Source organism: Acanthisitta chloris, unplaced genomic scaffold (genome assembly GCF_000695815.1).
Source record: "Acanthisitta chloris isolate BGI_N310 unplaced genomic scaffold, ASM69581v1 scaffold7895, whole genome shotgun sequence".
Classification (NCBI taxonomy): Eukaryota; Metazoa; Chordata; class Aves; order Passeriformes; family Acanthisittidae; genus Acanthisitta; species Acanthisitta chloris.
In genome coordinates this window covers 55,317-76,177 of record NW_008673114.1, presented here as the reverse complement: position 1 = coordinate 76,177, position 20,861 = coordinate 55,317, and the positions used below count along the sequence as shown (strand labels likewise).

The following is a 20,861-nucleotide window of genomic DNA, read 5'->3' as shown; positions in this document are numbered from 1 at the left end:
TCCAAGAGATTCCCAGCAGAATTTGTGTTCCCATGCCTGTGAGTAGATTTTGATCCATTTTTTAAGGATATGGTTATTACACTCCATAAAAACACACTCACACACAGATACACTGGAGCTACATTATGAAATGTGTTTCATTAGAATAAATTGACATTAAATTAGCTGTTGGGAGAGGGTCTCCCTTATACCAGGCATGTTGTTTTAACACAGGATTAGCAACATTCAGAGCTGTCCATCCCTCCTCAAATCATTTTGGATAAAAGAAAGAAACAGGTTTTTTTTCCAGGAGGCACAGGGTTCCCATAATCTTGGGATTAATCACTCAATTAATCCAGTCCAATCTCTGAGCAGGCAACAAATCAAAAACTTGGAAAGCTTAAATATGACTTAGACAATTCACAGAATCACAGAATATTCAGAGTTGGAAGGGACTCTTGAGGATCATCTAGTCCAACTCCTTATCCTGCACAGGACACCCCAAGAATCACATCATGTGCCTGAGAACATTGTACAAACACTCCTTGAGCTCTGTCAGGCTTGATGTTGTGACACTGCCCTGGGGGAAGAACTTTTTTCTAATAGATAACCTACACCTCTCCTGGCACAACTTCAGGCCATTCCCTTGGGTCCTGTCACTGACTGTCAGAGAGAAGAGATCAGTGCTGCCCCTCCACTTCCCCTTGTGAGGAAGTATACAGTGATGTCAATTGTTAATATTTATTTTCCACTTAGCTGTCCTGTTACGTCACTTCTGTGCAAAAAGATAAATGCTTCAAATCAGCAACTGAGAGGAGAAAGAGAAGTTAAAAAGCCAGTGGAAGATGTTAAGAAAGGCTAAAGAAGTGAAGTCTGACTCTTGCTTTGGAACATGAACTCTTGTGCTTTATATCACTGTGTTCTGCAAACCCTGAGTCTGGCAGTGCTTGTAAGTAATTGCATGAATAAAAAGCTTTTACTTTGCTGTGTTTCAATAATTGTTCATTTTCTTCTTGGAACAGATGGTTAGATACAGCTTTTTTGCTTTTTGCTTTTTTCCCCCCCTTTTATCTCATTAGTCTCTTTATTTGCTTTGGGTTCCAGTTAAATAAGGCAAGATGCTAGGAAAAGTGTGAACAGCAGCAGAAGGGACACACATTGTAGGATCTATGTATCAATTCATTTCACTGCTTTCTTATCACACACTCACTATAGAGAAACAACAAGATTGGCAGAACCTTCTATTTTTGTGTGTGTAGGCTTTAAAATACAGTGACAAAATAGAAGAAATTGGAGGAGGGCTGTTACAGTAGACCATCTGAGTTTTGATAGAATTTTCTGAAATTTCAGATTGTGCAGTCTTATTAGTTACAATTTCATCTGTCTTGGTGGTAACATTAATGTTATTTACTATGTGAGCAGCTGAGATCCTTCATGCAACAAATGAATCAAAGCAGCAGCAATGTTTAGGGCAGAATTAGAAATATCCAAACTATTTAAAAGCCCAGAGATCTTGCTTATATTCTGCTTTGGATACTGATTAGAAAACCAGCACTCAGAATTACACAGTTATCAGGAAAGGTCCATGAAAAGTGGGAAAAGAATATTTTCTTTGCTTCTGAGAGTAATTACATTTTTATGATCATTCTGTTATATCCTTTCCTGTTTCCTGGGAATCTATTCTCTGAATGAATGTTTCTTGAGGGATTGTAGCACAGGCAGAGCAGCTTGGTTTTTCATGGATTGAAAAATGAACCACCATGAAATGACTGAAAGGACTTTTTACTGATATGAAGCTACAGTTTCCTATGTATCATCTGTGTGACAAACTTCCATTCCCTGTAGATAAGTATGATTGCTCCTAAGTAGAATATCAGGTACCAGTGCTAGTATTTAAAACATGACTAAGGGTCTCTGTAAGAACATGTCCCATTCACCCAAGAGAAACAGCACTTTCTTCTATAAAGTTGGGTTGTTTATCACATGATTATGCACTGATCAAAACTAAGTCTATGCGTCAGTATATAATAAAAATCTCCTAGCATGTGTTACGTGTTTTATTATAACAGAAGATATGTAAGCAACTCCTGTTTGAGTATAAAATGGTGAAAAAAACAGCCATCTGTGTTTGTTGGTAGTGTAACTTGACCATATACTTGCCCTGGAAGAGCTGAACTCAAATTTTGGAGAGGTTTCAAATGCTTAAGGAACTGACCCTCAGCTTCACAAACTGCAGGTCTGCCAGAGGTAATCAAATGTTCTGGGGGATAAATATGTCTAGAACACAGCCCAGGGGTGGAATAAGTCTCTATATTTTACCTGAATTTCTGTCATAGCAGGTCTTGCAGTCAGTGTCTCTTCAAGCTGTGTTAGTGCCTACTTGCATATAAACTGTGCGAGCATCTCTTAGGGTCAGGTCTTCTTGAAGGAAGAGGCAATAATTTAAATACCTGGTACTTAATCAGCCTCACCTTTTTATTTGAGATATTTGTGGTAAAGTGTTCTCACGAGTCTGGAGACTTAGAAAGAAAAAGGAACAAACAAGGTTTCCTGGGCTAGTGAATAAGCCAAACAAGCTTTGCTCTTGCCATGAACATTTCAGCGAGGAAAGAGAGTTTTCATGGGCACACTCAAGTAATTTTTTTTGCCAGAAGAAATAATTTAGGACCTTGCAAATGGGTACATTTCCTGCCTACTGAGGTTTTTCTGGGCACAGTTCACCAAACCAAGAGAACATTGTAAAATAGATTTTCAGTAAATGATTTGGCTGTTTTTTTCTACTGACTAATAAAGCTACTTCTTGCAATAGATATCATACATCATGGGTAGCAAGCTTTCCAGCATAGATGACTTTCATTGTCCAGAGTGAGTACAAGGTGGGAAAGAATATATGTTGGCAAAAAAAAGAGGTATCAAATGAGGAAAGATTTTCATGCCAAATGACAATTTTCTGCCATCTTGCCTACCATTGCATTTCTTAGTGAAGGAGAGTTGAAGAGCTCCCTAGGCTCCCTGTTTATACTGATCAGGTTGACATCACCGAGACATCCCACACATCACATCTCCACCTCCTGTGGCTAAGGCAATGTCTGGTCTCTGCTGCCTCCATTCACATTTACCCTCCTGTCACATACACTAAATTTCATTCAGCCTTGAGAAGGGGCTCTCCTTTTCATTGCTGCCTTAAACTGATCCATGACACTGCTGCCAGCCAGCTTGGCAGGAAACCACATCCTCCTAAAAGTGCAGTAAATGGGAAGCAGATGATCTTGAAGGGCATACATGTGGATATATGACATTTGCAACTACCAGGATCCAAAGCCTAGAAAAACAAAGGCTGTGCAATTAGTCTGGAATTCTCCAGCAGCCTGAAAGCCTCAAGTTGTTAGTCAATATGCAATTCAAATGCTTTGCAGACCAACATGGAGATATGGACCTTAACATGGAGGGGAAACATCAGCTTATTGCAATGGATACAATCTGCCCTCAGAATGAACTGAAAGCTAGATATTTGTTTTCCAGATTCCCTGAATATTAATCTTCTCTGGGTGAAATAAAACTGAGCCATATGCCAGCCACCTGTTCATCATGCAAGTCTCATCCTGAGTTTGTTTTCTGTTGTATCTGTCTCTGTGTTTTTATATCTATATTCACACATGTAAAGCACACCAGCACCCGTGGCCAGGGCATAGAGCTAAGTCAGAGTGTCTCTGATAGCAGCTGGTCTTCTGAGACTGGGGATAATGGCTATGGTTGGACAAGGCAAATATTCCTTTCTTTGTGAAACATAGATGTGTGTAGTTCTGAACAGTGGGTACATCCTGAGCAGTCGTGGTGTGTAATAACCTGCAGCAAACTTTGCCCTTTGGTGGCCAAGGTTCTCTGGAAATTCTCTTGTGGTATCCATATAAGCACAAGTCTAAATAAGACTAAAGCAACTAAATGGTTCCTGCTGTTAAAATACTTGGTGCCAGTTGTTTGTTTGGGTTTTCTTTTACACCAGCACACCAAAGCGGCAAATGCTTTGCTGCGTAAGTTTTTTTCCAAAGAAAGGAGTTTTGCCTCCAACCCTATGTAAAGAAAGGCAGATGGCAGGGAGAGAACATATTCATTCCTTTTGGAGTGAAGAGCTCTTTCAGAAGACAATTTTGCAGGAATTGTATTTGGTTTCAAGATGATGTTTCTTTGGAGATTGGCAGGGGCATGTCTATGCACAGGCAGGCTCTGCAGCATTTCCTGCAGTGCTGAGCCCCTCGCTGTTAAGAAAAGGAGCCTGACCAACTGCAGCACATCTTTCTGGGGCCAGATTTAACTGGGGCTAGCTAAAGCTAGGGTGCAAATGAGCCCTGCACTCAAACCCAGGCTGTAGCAAAGAGGCCTTTGATTATGAATGTAGTCAGAGGAATCAGAAACTTTCCACTACAGAGCTGTAGCTACCATCATCCAACAGCTGTGCTGCCTCATGGTTTCCTCTGGTGTAGCACAGCTCACCCACCTGGCTTTGACAGAACTCAGCTTCATCCACATGTAGATGTGATCTGTGAGGACATGGTTTGGTGGACTTGGCAGTTCTGGGTTAATGATTGGATTCAATGATCTTATAGGTCTCTTCCAACTGTAATGATTCTATGATCTGCTGAAAGCATTGCAATTTGTGCAGAGATGGGCACACTTTGAATGCTAAACCGTAAGCTAGTGTTCTATGTCCTCCAAACAGCCTTGTTAACTGCAAAAGTAGGTCTGGACTTAATGTGTGATGAGCTCCTACCTGACCCCTTCTTACTAATCACTTGAAACTCTTCTCCCTGTAGGTTGCTGGAAATGTCCACCCAGAGTGTGATTTTATGACAGAGCTGAAGAAAAAGGAGGCTGAATGCCTGGAGGACCCCCAAGAGCATGTAAATGCAACATCAGCAGGTATCCAGGTGTGAGGGATGAAGAGAAGGAAAGAAAAGTGAGCCACTACCAGAGTCAAGACACAGGCAGGCTGCCAGTGTGCATGTTTGAGTGTTCTACATAGTGTCCCACACACCTGTTGTCTTGTCAGCTCTTTTCTTTTTAATTTTAAGGTCCCTTTCAACCCAAACCATTTTATGGTTCTATGATTCTATGCTTACTATCTGAAGGTATGAAAACACCTTGGTCTTTAAAAGCAGAGTAACCCCTTAACAAGTACTGTAATCTGGTCTTGCTTCCAGCATCACTCTTCCTCCCATTTCCACAATTCATTTTCATTTATTTTATTATTTCTGAGAACCCACCTCAGTCTAACACAGGAGTCTAACTAAAGCAGATTAAATAGTCCTCTGGGGGTGTTTATTTCTCATTATAGAATAAAAATTGTGGCTACACTATTTTTATAAGATGTGTAAATGGTGGAGTGGCAAAGTTTAAAAAGGTTTGGGTTTTTATTTTGCTCAATTGTAATTATGCTTAAAAATATATTTCACTTTCTGCCTGAGGCTGCAAGAGAACTTGGGACAAATTACTGTGCTGGCCAGAGGCAGATGCAGGAGAGACTCTTGCCTTATCATGCCCAAACATCCTATTTCACTTCATGAAGGAACCAGGTGATGTACTATCATGGCTGTACTCGTATTCTTCTCTTTGATGTCCAGTAAGAGTGCTTCTAAAACGTGGAGGTGAAGACAGAACATTGTAGGTTCTTCTCTATAGTTGCATTAGAGCATTACTTCAAAGATCTGAGTAGATCCAAGTGACCAGCATTTCTCATATTTTAAGTATTATCCAGAACTGGATATGAATTCTACAGTCTGTGATGAGACCCTGAGCCAAACCCCACTGAAATAGAATGGTTCCATTGGTTTCCATGGGCTTTGGGATCAGCTTGTTGTGTGTGTTTTCTACAAAGCTCATAGGGATTTTGTCTAGGTCAAAACTTAGGCATGGAGCTTTCTGAGATTCATGCTCTGATTAGTGCAGGATGAAATGAAAGTCAGAGGAATGAATAACAGGGTTGTTCTTTAAGACCAATGGTAGGGATACAAAGCAGAATTTAGTCCTTGAAGCAGCACATGTGTTTGGTCAAATGCAGAACTACAAACTAATGCCTTTGTGACTGCTTACTCTCTGGGTGAATATGGCTAGGAACAAAATGCAAGCTCACAAGGAAGAAACCATCTTCCAGGAAAGACCTGGATTTGGCAGTTCAACAAGAAAAAGAAACTGCAAAGCCCAACCTCTGCCTCACCCAACACATGCTAGTTATAAAGGAGGGATAAGGAAAATCCCTTTGATCTGTGCATATTCATTTCCTGCCCTTGGATTCTCAGACTTAGCCTTCATCTGACTCATAAATCCTTTTATGGAAATGTGCTATCCTTGTAGAAAGAGCTGCTTATCCCAGCCTCTGGTCTGCAAGGAGAGAGCAAGCCCCAAGATAGGTGGGAATGAGAAGGGATATATTAGAAGGGTGAGTGCTGTACAAAGCACAAGTCTGATGGAGCAGTGCTTCCCAGTCTTCTCCAATTGACCTCCTGGTCTCTGATACAATTCCTTCCTTACTCCTTCCCACCTCTGCCCCTGTCACCGTGGTTCTCTCACTTTTTCCCATCGTTAATCTAAAGCATAAAGCTTTGTGTCCATCAGCCTGAAAGTACACACAAAATGTCCTACCAGTTCTGAGATGCTAGTGGAGGGGATCTTCTCCTCCTGGTATAATCTGTTTACCAGCAAAAGGTCTTCTGGTTTTTATTTTCTATATTATGTGGTGCTTCACTGGAAAAAAGCAAATGCTTCTGTTTCAGCTGGGATAGTAAAAAGGAACTGCACAAAGAAAGGCTGGTCTGACCCATTCCCTCCTTACCATATTGCTTGTCCAGTAGAAGATGAAATTCCACTTGAAGAAGTAAGTTCAGTTAAATAAATACATGTGAGTAGCATGCTGATGTTATGAGATTCCTTTCTATTCCTGAAGACAACTGCAATTCAGAGAAACTCAGCTGAAGCTGAAATGTCTTTCCACGTATGGGACCAACTCAAATTTTACTCTAGTCACTTATTTCAGAGGATTACCAAGGATTTTTTACTATTCAGGTGTAAGAGTGTAATAAAAATAAAGTCATCTGCAAATTCCCTACAATCATGCAGTTCTGTTGAACTTGCTCCCAGACGTAACCACCAGGGATGTATCACAAAATGTTCATAAAATATGTATTAAGACATATCAATAATATCAGTCAGCAAGATGAATTTGTAGCATCACATCATCAGTACAGCAGATGTGCTGAGGAAAAGAGGGGGTTTAGGTTTCTCATCCTGCATAAAATATGTAATTCAACAAAAAAAAGTTTCAAAATGTACATTTCTGTAATGCAGATTAGAATTTGACATATTTCTTCAACCAGATTTGCACAATTGATATTTAGAGATTATAATTACAGGGAAAATAGAGTGCTTGACTCCTAATTATTAAGGATAAAAACATAGCTTATATCATCATGGGGAGATTTTGCTTGTCTTCCCATAACTTTTTGTGCTGACTACTATAAATTTAACTTTCCAGCCTCTAAGCCAAAGTACTTGCTGCTCTGCATAAATCAACACACTGAAATGCAACTCTTCTCTGCCTTTCCTTGTTTTATTGCTTCTTTACATTGGTGGGGTAAAAACAATCTTCAGTCAGGGTAGATTTGTGTTAGGTATTAGGAAGAAATTCTACACTGTGAGAGTGGTGAGACACTGGCACAGGTTGCCCAGAGAAGCTGTGGCTGCTCCATCCCTGGAAGTGTTCAAGGCCAGGTTGGATGGGGCTTGCAGTAACCTGGCCTAGTGGTAGGTGTCCCTGACCATGGCAGAGGTTTTAGAAGCAGAGGATCTTTAAGGTCCCTTCCAAACCAAACCATTTTTTGATGATTTTTTGATTTTACCCCAAGGTAAACTCCTCAGTTGTAAGTTTATTCACTTAAGGATTTGATTATTTTTTGTGTTTTTCTTCTCTTATTTGTAAGTGGAAGTTGCCAACTAAAATCAGCCTAGCACAGCTTTGATGTTTCTAATGGAGTGGTGCCTTCCAGACTTGCTGGCTAGCCTTGTAGCTCCAAGGGATTTCTCTGAGCTCTGGCTGGAAATATGCATAGTCAGGTACATGGGTAATTGCATACAATTCACAGTTCATCCACCAGACAGAAAAGGGCACTGTGCCTGGTTTCCACATCATGCAGCTTCAACAGTCTCAAAAAATTATGTCATAAGTAAAAGCCAATCACTAATCACAGTGGATCTATATCAGAACCTTGGTTAGATCAGGTGGCTGCTTTTCAGGAATATCTCTTGGCTATTCCCAGTTACTGCATTTACACTGAGGAGTGTTCTCACAAGGGATAACCTGTCTTCTTATGGATAAAAGTAAACTGGAAGACAAATGCAGGATGCACCTAGTGTGCTCTAACCAGTAATAAAAGTTTAGCCCATGGGATTGAACTATGGATAGTCAGAAATATGCAGACATGGATTTAGGGTCCTCAGCACCAAAGGTTTAGCTCTACTAAACCAGGGGGTTGGATATAGATGGTTTTTAATGTCCTTTCCAAGCAAAATCTGTCAAGGATTCTACGACTTGCACTGGCTAAGGCAGATGTAGGGATAGATCCTTTATCTTGCTGACAGAAACTGATAAGGTCTCATCTTCCAATGAGTTGAATTGTCTTCTGAGGGTTTTTGTTTCCCTTCATTAAGTAGAAAAAAAACCAGAATGAGAAGAAACAGGATTGTTAATGATTCAAGAGTTCAGTCCTGTGGCCAACGCTCCTTGTTTTACTACAGACTCATACTTAGGCAGCTAATTTTTAAGCATCTAAAACATATGATACATTACCCAATGTCAGCATTATAATACCTGAAGGCCCAAAGTAAGTATCTCCTCTTCCCCACAGTGAACTGTAGCAATGCACTGCATAGCTGTGTAGATTTTAGGTACAAAAGCATTGAAATGGGACCCAAGAGACAAACCATGTTAGAGTGAAGGGAAAGATTTGCAGCCTAGAGTTTGTTCATTCTATTTTCTGCATTCATGGGTGATAGCTGAAGTCAATTTATCCTCACTCAAAGAACATGTCTGATAGAGGTGCCACTTGAAATGGATTTTGATTGACATTCTGAGCAAAAGTTGAGTTTGGCATCAAGAAAACCAGAAAAAAAAAACAACCCCAGAAAACACCAATCAACCACAACACAATAAAAATGGAAAGAAAGGATAAATAGCAAAAATGGAAATAAGGAAGCAGAGAGTAGGAAAGGCTGACAGAGATCTGTATTCATCATGCAGCCAACTGCCCTCAGGATTGTCCTGTTACTGCTGTGGGGAAAATATGATATAAAATGCAGTATTTATAAAAATGCATGAGTTTTAATTATGCCTTCATGGAAGACTGGCTTGGGTTTTTATAGGTTTATGAATGAGCTTCAAACCATCCTGATCAATACATGTTTCAGTATCAGATTTGACTGTAACCACATAGATACGCAAAGGGAGTTTAAAAAATACACATAATAAGGTATTTGAGTTGAATTTTGCTGTGGGATTAAGAGCAGGGGAACAAAACAGCAGTCAGAGGTGCACAAATTGGAAGCACCAAACAAGGCAAACCCATCAGAATCAGTTAAAAAGCTGACATTTCCCTGCAAGTTATGCAACAAATAATTCTATTCTTTTATAGCAATCCTACTTTTCTACTATAAAGATCATCTACACTGTAGGATACAGCGTGTCCATCACTTCACTCATTATTGCTGTGACAGTTCTTATTGCATTCAGGTAAAGTGTTCTCTAACTTCGATTCTTTTAATGCTTTTTAGTGTCTTGCACTATAGAAAACAACATTAGGCACAACCAAGTAATATAGATAGAAATCCAGATAAATAAAAATTTAAATATCCAGCCATATTGGTTTAATAATATTAATTGAAGCTGGAAATGAAAAGTGATGAGAGAGAGACAGGTGTGAGAAGAATTAGATCTGGGAGATAAACCTTGGCTGTCTATTGGCAAAACTCACTTTGATCCTGAATAATCAGTAGATAAATTTACTTGCTTTAGCTGGAATGAGGATAATTTTTTTTAAACTATGTATGTTTGCCTTTTATGGCTTGAGGGAATTTTATCTTAATAAGAAGAACATACATAAAGAACTTAATTCTCAATCAATGTTCCTATGGAATTGCATATATTACTATTGAAAAAAAATTACAGCTAAAGACATGTTTTAAAGTTAGTCTCAGAATCTGACTATGTTTGGTAAGATTTCTCTCTTATTGAATTATCCATCAATTAGATATTTTCAGGTAGAATTTAGAGTATCTAGAGTAAAACTGCTTGTTTGTTTTATCATTTAATGTAGATTTAATATGTGCTGCCATGTAGGCTTTATTTAATTAATCTTTGATTATTTCTTGTCTGCAAGACAAAAAAAAAAAATGGTTGGGGTTTTATTATTATTCTCCAGAGAATGAAGGTTCTCTGGGGAAAGTTTCTTGACCTCTGTTGGTTCCTAGTTCATGTCTGGAAGCCAACAGATATGTTTATTGACATCCACTCTGACCTCAGGAAAACAAACCAGCGCAAGTTGAGGGGAAGGAAAAAAACAATGGACATAAAGAGACGTAGCAATAGGGAGAGGAAAGTCATAGTTAACAATGGGGTTGACGTTTGAGGTCAGTAATAAAATTTTGCACACTCCAGGTGAACTTTAAGATTAGGTGACCCTCAGATTACTGAATCTGGATGGAATTCAGCTTTTAATGGAACTCTTTGCTTATTAACTAAAATTTTCATCTCCAAGTGAAAACATAATGTTGAAGCTGTATATTTCCTCCAGAAAACTGTATTTAAAAGCATATTTAAATGCATTTAAATGCTGTTAAGCTCATTTTACTGAGAGTTTTAATATATGTGTCAAATTGTTTTAAAGCTCTTGCCTGTGTTCATTTAAGTCATAAGAGTAACTGACAAAATAAGGGAGTATTCTTTAATTCTGGATACCCACAGGGGTTTGCTGGAATTTAACTCACCCATGGCATAGGATATAGAAAATATTTCTAAGCAAGTGTTACCCTGTTCATTGTGTAAACTTTTTAGTTAGTCTAGTATATCCCTACCTGCTTGGTCTTGGGAGTGGTTTAGCCACTGTCAGAATTGTATCAATGGAGATGACTCCTCAAATGGCTCCAAAATAATGCCAGCCAAAAGCCTGGCTCAGGTGCCCTGACCACAAAATAATACTGAGATTCCTTAAATATGACAGGCCAGAAACATCCCCAGGCCTCCATCTAACTAGGAAGGAGATTAAGATATAGACTGTGGGTGAATTGCTACACATGAGGAAGTTTTCTATCTCTGCCTGAGAGCTGAGTGAATGAAAGTGTTTTCCCCATATGTGTCTGACAGCACCTAGGATGAAACAAGGGCTTATTGCTTATTTTAATTGCTGCTGACACAAGTCAATTAATTACCTCAGAAGGACTCCTGTCTTCTTTTTTTCCAGGAGACTTCGCTGTCCCAGGAATTATATCCATGTACAGCTCTTTTTTACATTTATCTTAAAAGCTATTGCCATTTTCATTAAGGATGCTGTCCTTTTCCAAGAGGAAGGCATTGACCATTGCAGCTTCTCTACGGTAAGCACATGAAAAGCAGGATACTGCAGTACTTGATGTTTTTGCATACCATTTATATATGGTTTCTCTTTCCATGCTTCCTTTTTACTACTTACTGGTTTTCTCCTTCTAACCTGGAAATGGAAAGTATTTAATTATTTTATTCAGTATGTTTTGCATCTATAAATGTGTACCTTATGCCCTTCTACGTTCTGGAAGCATCAATTCATGATCTTGTAGTATTCTAAATCAAATATAGACTTTGAAACAGCAAAAAAAAAGTAGCATCATTACACTGTTATGTTTTTATAACCTGAAGGCTAAAACTGAAGACCTCTGAGTACCTCATAACACAACCTTTAAAAGATGTTTTGTCTGGGAATGCTGGATTTTTTGCTCTGGCTGGAAGCTCTGATTTGTAAACCACAAAACACACAAGGTACTAGGCAATCGAATCAGCTTTCATTCAGCCACAAATCTTGGCAACATGGCAATGGCTTTAAAACAGAGGTTTATGGGATGAGTCTTCTGCATTGCTCATGGCCACACAAAATTTACAGTTGAGCATAAGGAGAAAAATGTGTCCTTGGACATTTGTCTAAGGGTTATGAGCATTTGACACTGAAGGTACTCTGAAAGCAGTGCATTTGTGAAAGAAATCACATGCTTGGGAGCCCAAGTTATATTTCTAACACAGAGATATAAAGCAAAACACAGTGGAGATTCCAAGGTAGCATAATGGTTAAAGTCTTAGTACTCAGAAAGCCATTTTGCATTTGAAGCTCTCACTTTAAACATCGTGTGATAGTGAGATCTTGTTCTTGGTAGATTTCAGCCAGAATTACAGATGTCTGCTACATCTGCAAATCAAACATGTATCCACAAGCAATGCCTAAGCTATGACTTTGCTGTTCCCTAGACTGAATGCAAGATCTCAGTTGTGTTTTGTCACTACTTCATGATGACCAATTTCATGTGGCTGCTGGTAGAGGCTCTTTACCTAAACTGTCTACTGCTTTCATCACTTTCTCATGGAAGAAGATACTTTTGGTGGCTTGTTCTCTTTGGTTGGGGTAAGTATGACTTTTACATGAAATTAATGATCCAATATGTTAAACAAGGCTGTTCAGCCTGAAGAAGAGAAAGCTTTGGGGACACCTTAGAGCACCAGCACCTAAAGGGGCTTACAAGAAGGCTGGAGAGGGATTTCTCAAAAGGTCCTGGGACAACAAAGAAGGTCTTTACTATAAGGGTAGTGAATCACTGGCACAGATTGCCCAGAGAATTTGTGGATGTCCCTTCCATGGAAGTGTTCCAGGCCAGGTTGGATGGGGCTTGAAGCAACCTGGTCTAGTGGAAGATGTTTCCATCCATGGCATGGGGCTGGAAATAGATGATCTTTAAGGTCCCTTCCAAGCCTAACCATTCTATGATTCCATGATTCTATGATCCATCCTATTAAAAATACTGGATATGGAATCTAATCTGAATAACTAAAGTGCCTAATTTGGGTATTGTTTGATTTTATTTTTACATGCTTACTAGTGAGGAACAATCAAGTTTGGTTTTTTAGGTATGGCATTAAAGTCTCTGTGAAATGAGTGGAAAATTAAGTACATTTGGGAACCCACTGGGAGAACTCCAGTCTTAACCTTCACCTTTAAGGAACTATCACAGACACAAAAGTTAGTTGTGCCTTGCTCCTAGTCATGCAGAATGTAGCTACTCAGTCTGAGAATGGGTCCATTTGCAGTCTTAGCTGGAATTTTTGTAGTCTTGATATTGCTGTAGTTCATCTTTTACATTGGGAAGTTGTATGAATAAAGAAGCTCTATCCACTAAATAACAGGGCAGGCATGAAACAGTAACAACCCTGCTCTTTTCTGTTGTAGTCTGCAATAAATCTAATCATTCAGAACTTTGTGGTGGCTGAGAAATCAGAAACTAGGTGTCTGCCCACACAAAGTTGCTGTGTAAAGGAAAAAGCAGAGAGCTCCTATGTGGCAGGTGAATTCACATGCCCAGGGGAATTTTTCAGTTGGTTGAGGGAGGCAATCCATGCATGTTTCCACAAAACATTAAGGTAGGCCTGGCAACTCAACTAACTGAATCACTTTTGGTGTTTTAGGGAGAATTCAAGGGCCTTTTTAGGAAGGTTTAAGACAGCGGGCATCATGTTTTGGTTTTTGTAAAGTGCTAATATTACTGTCATAAGATTTTACAAATGCAATTTGCCAATATTTTGTCATGCAAAAAGCACCTTTATTACATAAATCCAGGCTTTAATATGCTATCTGCATGCAAGTGCTAACTTCAGGTGAGAGAACTCAGTTGAGTTGTGTTCATCTTATTAAGAGGTTGCAAGTTCAGTCCTCTGGGATAGAACTATATCACATAGAAAGTAGCTTCTTTGCCATTTTATACCTTCACAGTGATGCATGATCACCAGTCAATGACATAACTTGCTTCATTCCATCCTGGGAATCAGCAGAGTTCTGTTTAGGCTTATCCTGGTTCAAAACAATTCCTGTTACATGAACAGATTACAAAGGGTAATTCCAGCTCTAAAAATGAACGATCTGTATCATCACAGCAGAGTTATCTTGTCTGTGGACAAGATTTGGATTAATTAATGAAACTAGACAACCTCAATATTTGTTTAAATGTCTGACAGGTTTTCCAACCCTTTTCACCCTTATATGGATATTGACAAAATTCTACTTTGAAGACACAGCGTAAGTCATTATTTCCTACTTTATTCTATATTCTTGGATTATATTTTTAATTGATTGCAGAGATTACATGACATTACATGTCTTTTTCTAAACTTACTTTTGCTTTTGCAGGTGCTGGGATATAAATCAAGGCTCTCCTTACTGGTGGCTAATAAAAGGACCTATTATAATTTCTGTGGGGGTAGGCAATCTGACTTTGCCAGTATTAATTAGAAGGAAAAAAGAACCTGTTAAAGTCTTACTGTTCACTGAAATATTGTTTGAAATAAGGAAGAGGAATGGTAGAACTTATGTTGTAAACTTGCCTACATATAATGCTAACTAAAGAGTCAGAGACCAACCCCAAAGCAAATATCATTTTAACAAATTGAAAGTTCCACAGAATTGTGAGTTTAGTTGAAATTAATAGCGAGTATCTAAACTATCCTTATAATATCTGGAAACACGTTTTTAGCCTAAGAGTTCAGAATCAGCCATAAATTTTAATATAAACTTTCAAGGTCAATAGGTTTCTGTTCATAGATGATAACAGTGATAATAGCTCTTGAGCCTGACATTTATTGAATAAACTGATGGGTTTTAAATGATTATCATATATGATTACTCCCACATTAAACCCAAACAGTGTTTGAGAAAGCAGCTATAGATAACCTTAAGGTTAGCTATCAAAAGATTAATTGGAGGACAGATGCATAAAAATGTGTCATATAGAATCATGGAATGGTTTGGGTTGGAAAGGAACTTAAAAATATACACAAACAAAACAAATGAGGAATGTCAAGTCGAATTCTGGTCATAGCTTGCCATGTTTCAATAAAATACTGCATTCCTTTCTACCTCCACTATTTCCCCCCTACTAGAGCTCATCTGACATCCACATCTGAAGTCAACGGATTCCAGTGGTGATTTTTCTGCAGGAATGTATATAAGGCATCACTAATGGATAAAATGAGATTGGACTTTCTGGTAAAGTGAGGACATTCTTAGGCAAAATTAAGCATTCAGTGTCTCCTAAAGAAAAGCTGGGGTGTATGGACACACAAAAATCTCTCTGATAGTGGAAAACTGAGCAGCTTTACAGACTTTGAATAAAGATGTGCAAAATTGCAGTTGTAGAAAATTTGATTTGAAAGTTAGACTTGACCCTAGCCAGCTTTGGAGCTGAGCTAATGCTCCTCAGAGACTCTTTCCAAGTCAACAAAGAGAAATATGCACTTTTGGCACGTGATTCATGTGACTTATATTAAATGTTTACCTTGGGAGGAGATAACTCATCCCCAACTCCACCTGAGGCTCTGTTGTCTGTACTGGCTGACTCTCCACTGACTGCAAAGGCAGAACAGGGTGATCAGATCAGATGGAGATATCTCATTGTAGAGACATTTAGTCAGATAAATTCTACAAATAATATCTGAAGAGATCAGCCAGAATTTAATGTAATAGACATCTCAAAAGAGATTCCAGCTGATATGAGCTACAAAAATAACAAAGAATCATTCAAGCTTTTGATGAAAATTGTGTTCTTAACAAAGTCAAATTTTCAAACTTTAACTTTTCAGCTATTTATTTAAGAAGGAATGCAACCTATTTAGATGCTTCAATGTTGTCAGCAGAAATAGCATTAGTAATCTTGCACTGCTCTCATTGAAATGGCACAAATTAAATAGTAACTAAAGTAAAACAAAACAAAACAAAACAACCAAAACCCTCAGATTTTCATTGCAAAGTTAAACATTGGAAATTAACCTTTTCTTTTCCTTTGTTTCCCCCTCCACAAATATTGTGAACAGGTCAATTTCGTCCTATTTATCAACATCATCAGAATTTTGCTGAAAAAACTAGACCCTAGACAAATCAACTTCAATAACTCCTCTCAGTACAGGTAGTGTATGGAATATTTTTTTAAAATCAATGTTTCAATAATAAAAACTTATATCATCATTCCTAAACAGAGAAGCACTTGTTCAGTGTCATAGACAGGCTTAGTTTAGCTGTCAAAGGAAACTAGGCAAAGGATGATACTCAAATATTGGCTAACATGATGCATTCAGATGAGTTCAGATGTTTACCTTCCAATTGAAATCAGTGGGGAGACTAGAAAACCATTACTTGAATCTGCATTAGATCTCTGACTTAGGGCAGGTTAAATTACCTTCTATAGATGCCTTTTCCTGTATGAGAACTATAAAGGGAGTTTGTATAGTAGTTTCTCTTGTTGCATGTATTTATTTTTTACTTCTGTTCATTGCTGTGACATTCAGAGAAATAATATTACCTTACTTCTTCTCATGTCCTGTGCTAGACGTCTCTCAAGGTCAACTCTACTTCTAATTCCATTATTTGGAACCCATTATATTGTCTTCAACTTCCTTCCGGAATACACCAGCCTGGGATTTCGGCTCTACTTAGAGCTCTGCATTGGATCTTTCCAGGTAAAATCACCACAGAGGTTTCAGTTCTTTATTAGCAGATTTTCTGATTTATTCTAGTGCCCACATGACAACTGGTATTGCACAAAAATCATTGGATCCTGAAGGTAGTGTCCAGGGGCTGTAGGTAGTGTCCATTGAAGCTGTATTTATCAAATATTACGTTGACAATCAAACATATACCCATTGAACAGTGCCTGGTGCATCTACCAGCCCCATACAAACCTCTGCCCTGAGGAATGATATATCAGTTTCCCTTCTGCATAAGCTAAATGTTTGGTGACTTTGGGATGTACCAAACAGCTCTGAATTGGCTCACAGGGCATGGACAGCTTGAGGAGCTTGGTGCTACCTAGAACAGCTCCTGGGGCTGTTCTGACATACGTTCCAGGTGGTTTTGCTACCTGAGTTATGAGCCAGGCAGCATCCAACTATCCTTTGTTTCCCTCCCTTTCCCTGTGCTGCACCTCAGAGTATACAAGAAGCAGCTTTGGGAATCCCACCAAACTTCTCAAGGGAGTGTATCACCCCCTGAATGGTTGCACGGGATCGTTTGTCAGTAAGCACCAACAAAAATCCAGCAGTTGTGGAGGTTTAGTCCTATTGAGGATTCTATCCATTATGTCAGTCCTGTCCACCTTAATTCCAACCCTCTGTACTTAGAGCTGACCTTCACTGGGTTAATTAACAATGTACAGAATAAGTTAACTAAATAAAGGGGTGAGGTGTTAAGCTCATTTTGGTTCATCTAGCTTCTTTGACCTCCTAGGATTGCCCTGGATTTATCTCAATTCAGAATCTTCAATATATTCAATAGGCCAGAGTTTGATCTCATCTGATACACTGCAAAGACACAGAAGTAGACTGGAAAGCTGTATGAGGTCCACCCATCAATCTCCTTATGAAGTCTATGTTTCCTTATTGATTTATAGTGTGTGAAGCATTAGCTCACAGTGTGTTGGACTGTAGGATGGACCACATTTTGTAAGCATAACATGAGAGAACTTCAATTACTATGTCATCTGTTCTTGTGAATTCATAGCACATTACTGGCTGTGCTGAAATGCCACTAACTAGGTGTTTATCTGCTGTTCAACTTTCTTGGAGATACATAAAGAATTTTGTGATTTATAGCAATCCTCCCACCTATAGTGATACTCGTTAGTTCACATACAGAGCACCATCATGAAGTCAGAGAATGCAAGTGACTTTTTCAAACTGGGTTAACACTCAGAACTATTTTTTCCCTGGTCTTTTTCAGGGGTTTATTGTAGCAGTTCTCTACTGTTTCCTGAACCAAGAGGTAAGGAAACTATATCTTCTACAATACTGTTTTCACTGGTAAATATATAGCCAACAATCAGTTTCATACAAGCAGATAATCAAATCTTTTAGTTTCTTAGGATTGTCTGTTAACATGGGAATCGATGATGATGAATTTCATTTCAATTATCTTCATGGGGATGAAGCCATCTAGTGGAGAAATGAACTTTTGCTACTTTGCTATTCTATCAAGTAATTTTTATCCTTTCTGCACGTTTTTGTCCTGCAGCAAGGTTTGGAAAATCCCTGCTAGGCTCTGACCTGAAAGTGAAAGCTGCTGCAGTGATGCAGAGAGATGTCTATTTACAAAAGGTCTATGATGAAATTGGAAAAATTTAAATTTATGCTGTTTTCCCAATAGTGAAATATTTTCTTTTAGTGTTTTTAATATGCCCATGATTCTTCTTAGTATTTCTTCATATTGATAAATCTGATTTTCCATTTAGATTATAGAAGTTAGAATTTTACTGTCGATGGGACAGGAATAATTCCATTTATCTTAGTATACAGGTCCATTTACATAGTCTAGATGTTGTGATAAGGGTGCATCTTAAATGAATTATGTAGGAAACATAAGAGTTTATAATCCATATTTCAGAATATGTTGAAACCCTGGAATTTTCCTTTCTTCTCTGACTCCAGTGTAGCTGAGATTGCTCTTTTACAATACAAATGGAATTCAGTTTCAGACTACACTTAAAATTCTGCTGGATTCTACCTGCAGCTTCTAAAAGGGGAGAGTCCTGTTTCATACATACCTGCCCTCCCCACCACACAAAAAGGGCATCCTCTGTAGTGTCAAAGGTGTGTTTAGGTGATGAATCCTGCCTCTAATCACTCTAGGCTCCCTGGACTGTATTGACTAAATCTTCATTTTCCAAGTATAAAGTCTAGGCCTGATTAAGCTTTCAAATGTTATTTAATCATCTGTGTGTGCCAGGGTCCAGACTTTCTCAATTTTGCCAGAAATTTCTGAAATATTAAATCAAACTTTTTCAAATACATTAACACTTCTTAGCCTTTTGGTTGTGTTTATGGCTATGAATTATTGACTGCTCTAATGATGCTTGTGTTCTGATAACAGCCCTGTCACTAGTCTATTAATAATCCTAATCTCTTCTAACAACAGACCACAGTTTTACATTCAGTTTGACATTCCAGACACACAGCACTTCAATATAGAAATTTTCTTCCTATTAAACATCTGGGAAGGCACATTTCTAACAAGAGTCAGATGTGACAGAAGGCTTTAGTGGGTGGTCTGGACTCACTCTCTGTTTCTGTGAACATGACAACACATGATATACACATCTGTCAACAACAGAAAGCAAATGTCTCCTGATTGCTGCTGGCTTTCCCATCTCCATCTTAAATAGCAAAGCAGTATTATTTCTCAGCCACAAATTGGTGAATGCTAATTAAGAAACATGCTGCAGATTACACTTTTCTAGAAGCAGATGGAAACAAGACAACATCCCTTAGCAACCTAGGAAGAGCAGTCTATGTGGAGTGAATGTGTTTTATTGTGTAGGCAACATTGGTTAGACAATTAGTAGAATAAATTTTCAAAGGAATATTAAGAAAAAAGGGAGAAGATATAAAAAATATTGATAAAATAGTGATTGAGAAAATGTTTTACTCTGCTAGAGTTAGAGATGGCAAGCATAGTACTGATAGACCTTTCAGATCAGCAGAGGAAGGTGGACTGAGGAACACAAGGTAGAAATTGAAACCAGATAAGTTGAAAGGAAGTGGGACTTTTCAAATTTATTTACTAGTGTTACAGCAAAAAGAATTAAATTTGAATGTTGGGCCCATAGTCATTAAGTAGGAACACAGATCTGGGTGGCCTCACATAGACTCATAGAATGGTTTGCATTGGAAGGGAACATAAAGATTATCTAGTTCCAACTCCCCTGCAATGAGCAGGACACCTTCCACTAGACCAGGTTGCTCCAAGTCCCATCCAACCTGGCCTTGAACACTTCCATGGATGGGACACTCACAATTTCTCTGGGCAGCCTGTGCCAGTGCCTTACCACCCTCTGAGTAAAGAATTTCTTCGTAATAGGCAATCTAAATCTACTTTCTTTCAGTTTGAAGCCATACCCCCTTGTTCTATCACCACATAAAATTTATGTCCTTACTTCTTGAAAGGAAGAGTGGGGCTCATTTACCCTTTTCAGCATGAGAGGCCAACTGAGCTAACCGTCCTAGATATTTTCATCAGTGTAGAGACAGGCCAGATGAAACATTTGCTAGAGGATCCTGCTTTTCTGTGTCAGCTAGAAAGAGAACTAATGTGAACCAAGATGTCTAAACCTTATTATTCTCCATCTACTATTTCTTTCTTCTTTACTACTGCTCTACTTCCAAGCAGTATTTGACCACAAAATAACATTCTCCCTTGTTTTTGAGGTGCAAACGGAAATTGGCCGGAGGTGGCATGGTAAGAGATATGGACTTATGCCAGTGTGGAGGAGGAGGAGATGGACTGTGCCATCTAGTTCTGGAGTAAAAATGACCACATCTGTGTGCTAAAGATGGCTTCAGGATCTGGAGTAATTGCAGTAGAAGTTTGATCATGAAAAAATGCAAACAATAAACAACCCAAAGTTTACAAAATGTCACAATTGTAGTTTATACTGAGCTAATTGGAGGAGGTTCTACTTGTGCAGCTTTTGCAGGAAAAGCATTGCAGTGGCAAATTAAACACTGGCTGGCCTTCTAAACACAAAATAACCCTCTCATTGGTACACTCTGCATCATAACAAACACAAAT

At 38.6% G+C, this 20,861-nt stretch overlaps 1 protein-coding gene across 1 annotated transcript; it reads left to right on the top strand.

Moving 5' to 3' along the window:
- The first annotated feature begins 871 nt into the window (after nucleotides 1-871).
- On the top strand, nucleotides 872-20,620 carry GHRHR (growth hormone releasing hormone receptor). Its single transcript, XM_009074789.1, has 13 exons — nucleotides 872-928; nucleotides 4,791-4,896; nucleotides 5,442-5,549; nucleotides 6,747-6,847; nucleotides 9,657-9,754; nucleotides 11,481-11,613; nucleotides 12,512-12,665; nucleotides 14,267-14,327; nucleotides 14,439-14,508; nucleotides 16,118-16,209; nucleotides 16,630-16,759; nucleotides 18,018-18,059; nucleotides 20,498-20,620. The coding sequence occupies exons 1-13, from the start codon at nucleotides 872-874 to the stop codon at nucleotides 20,618-20,620; spliced, it is 1,275 nt and encodes a 424-aa protein (XP_009073037.1).
- Nucleotides 20,621-20,861: the final 241 nt, after the last annotated feature.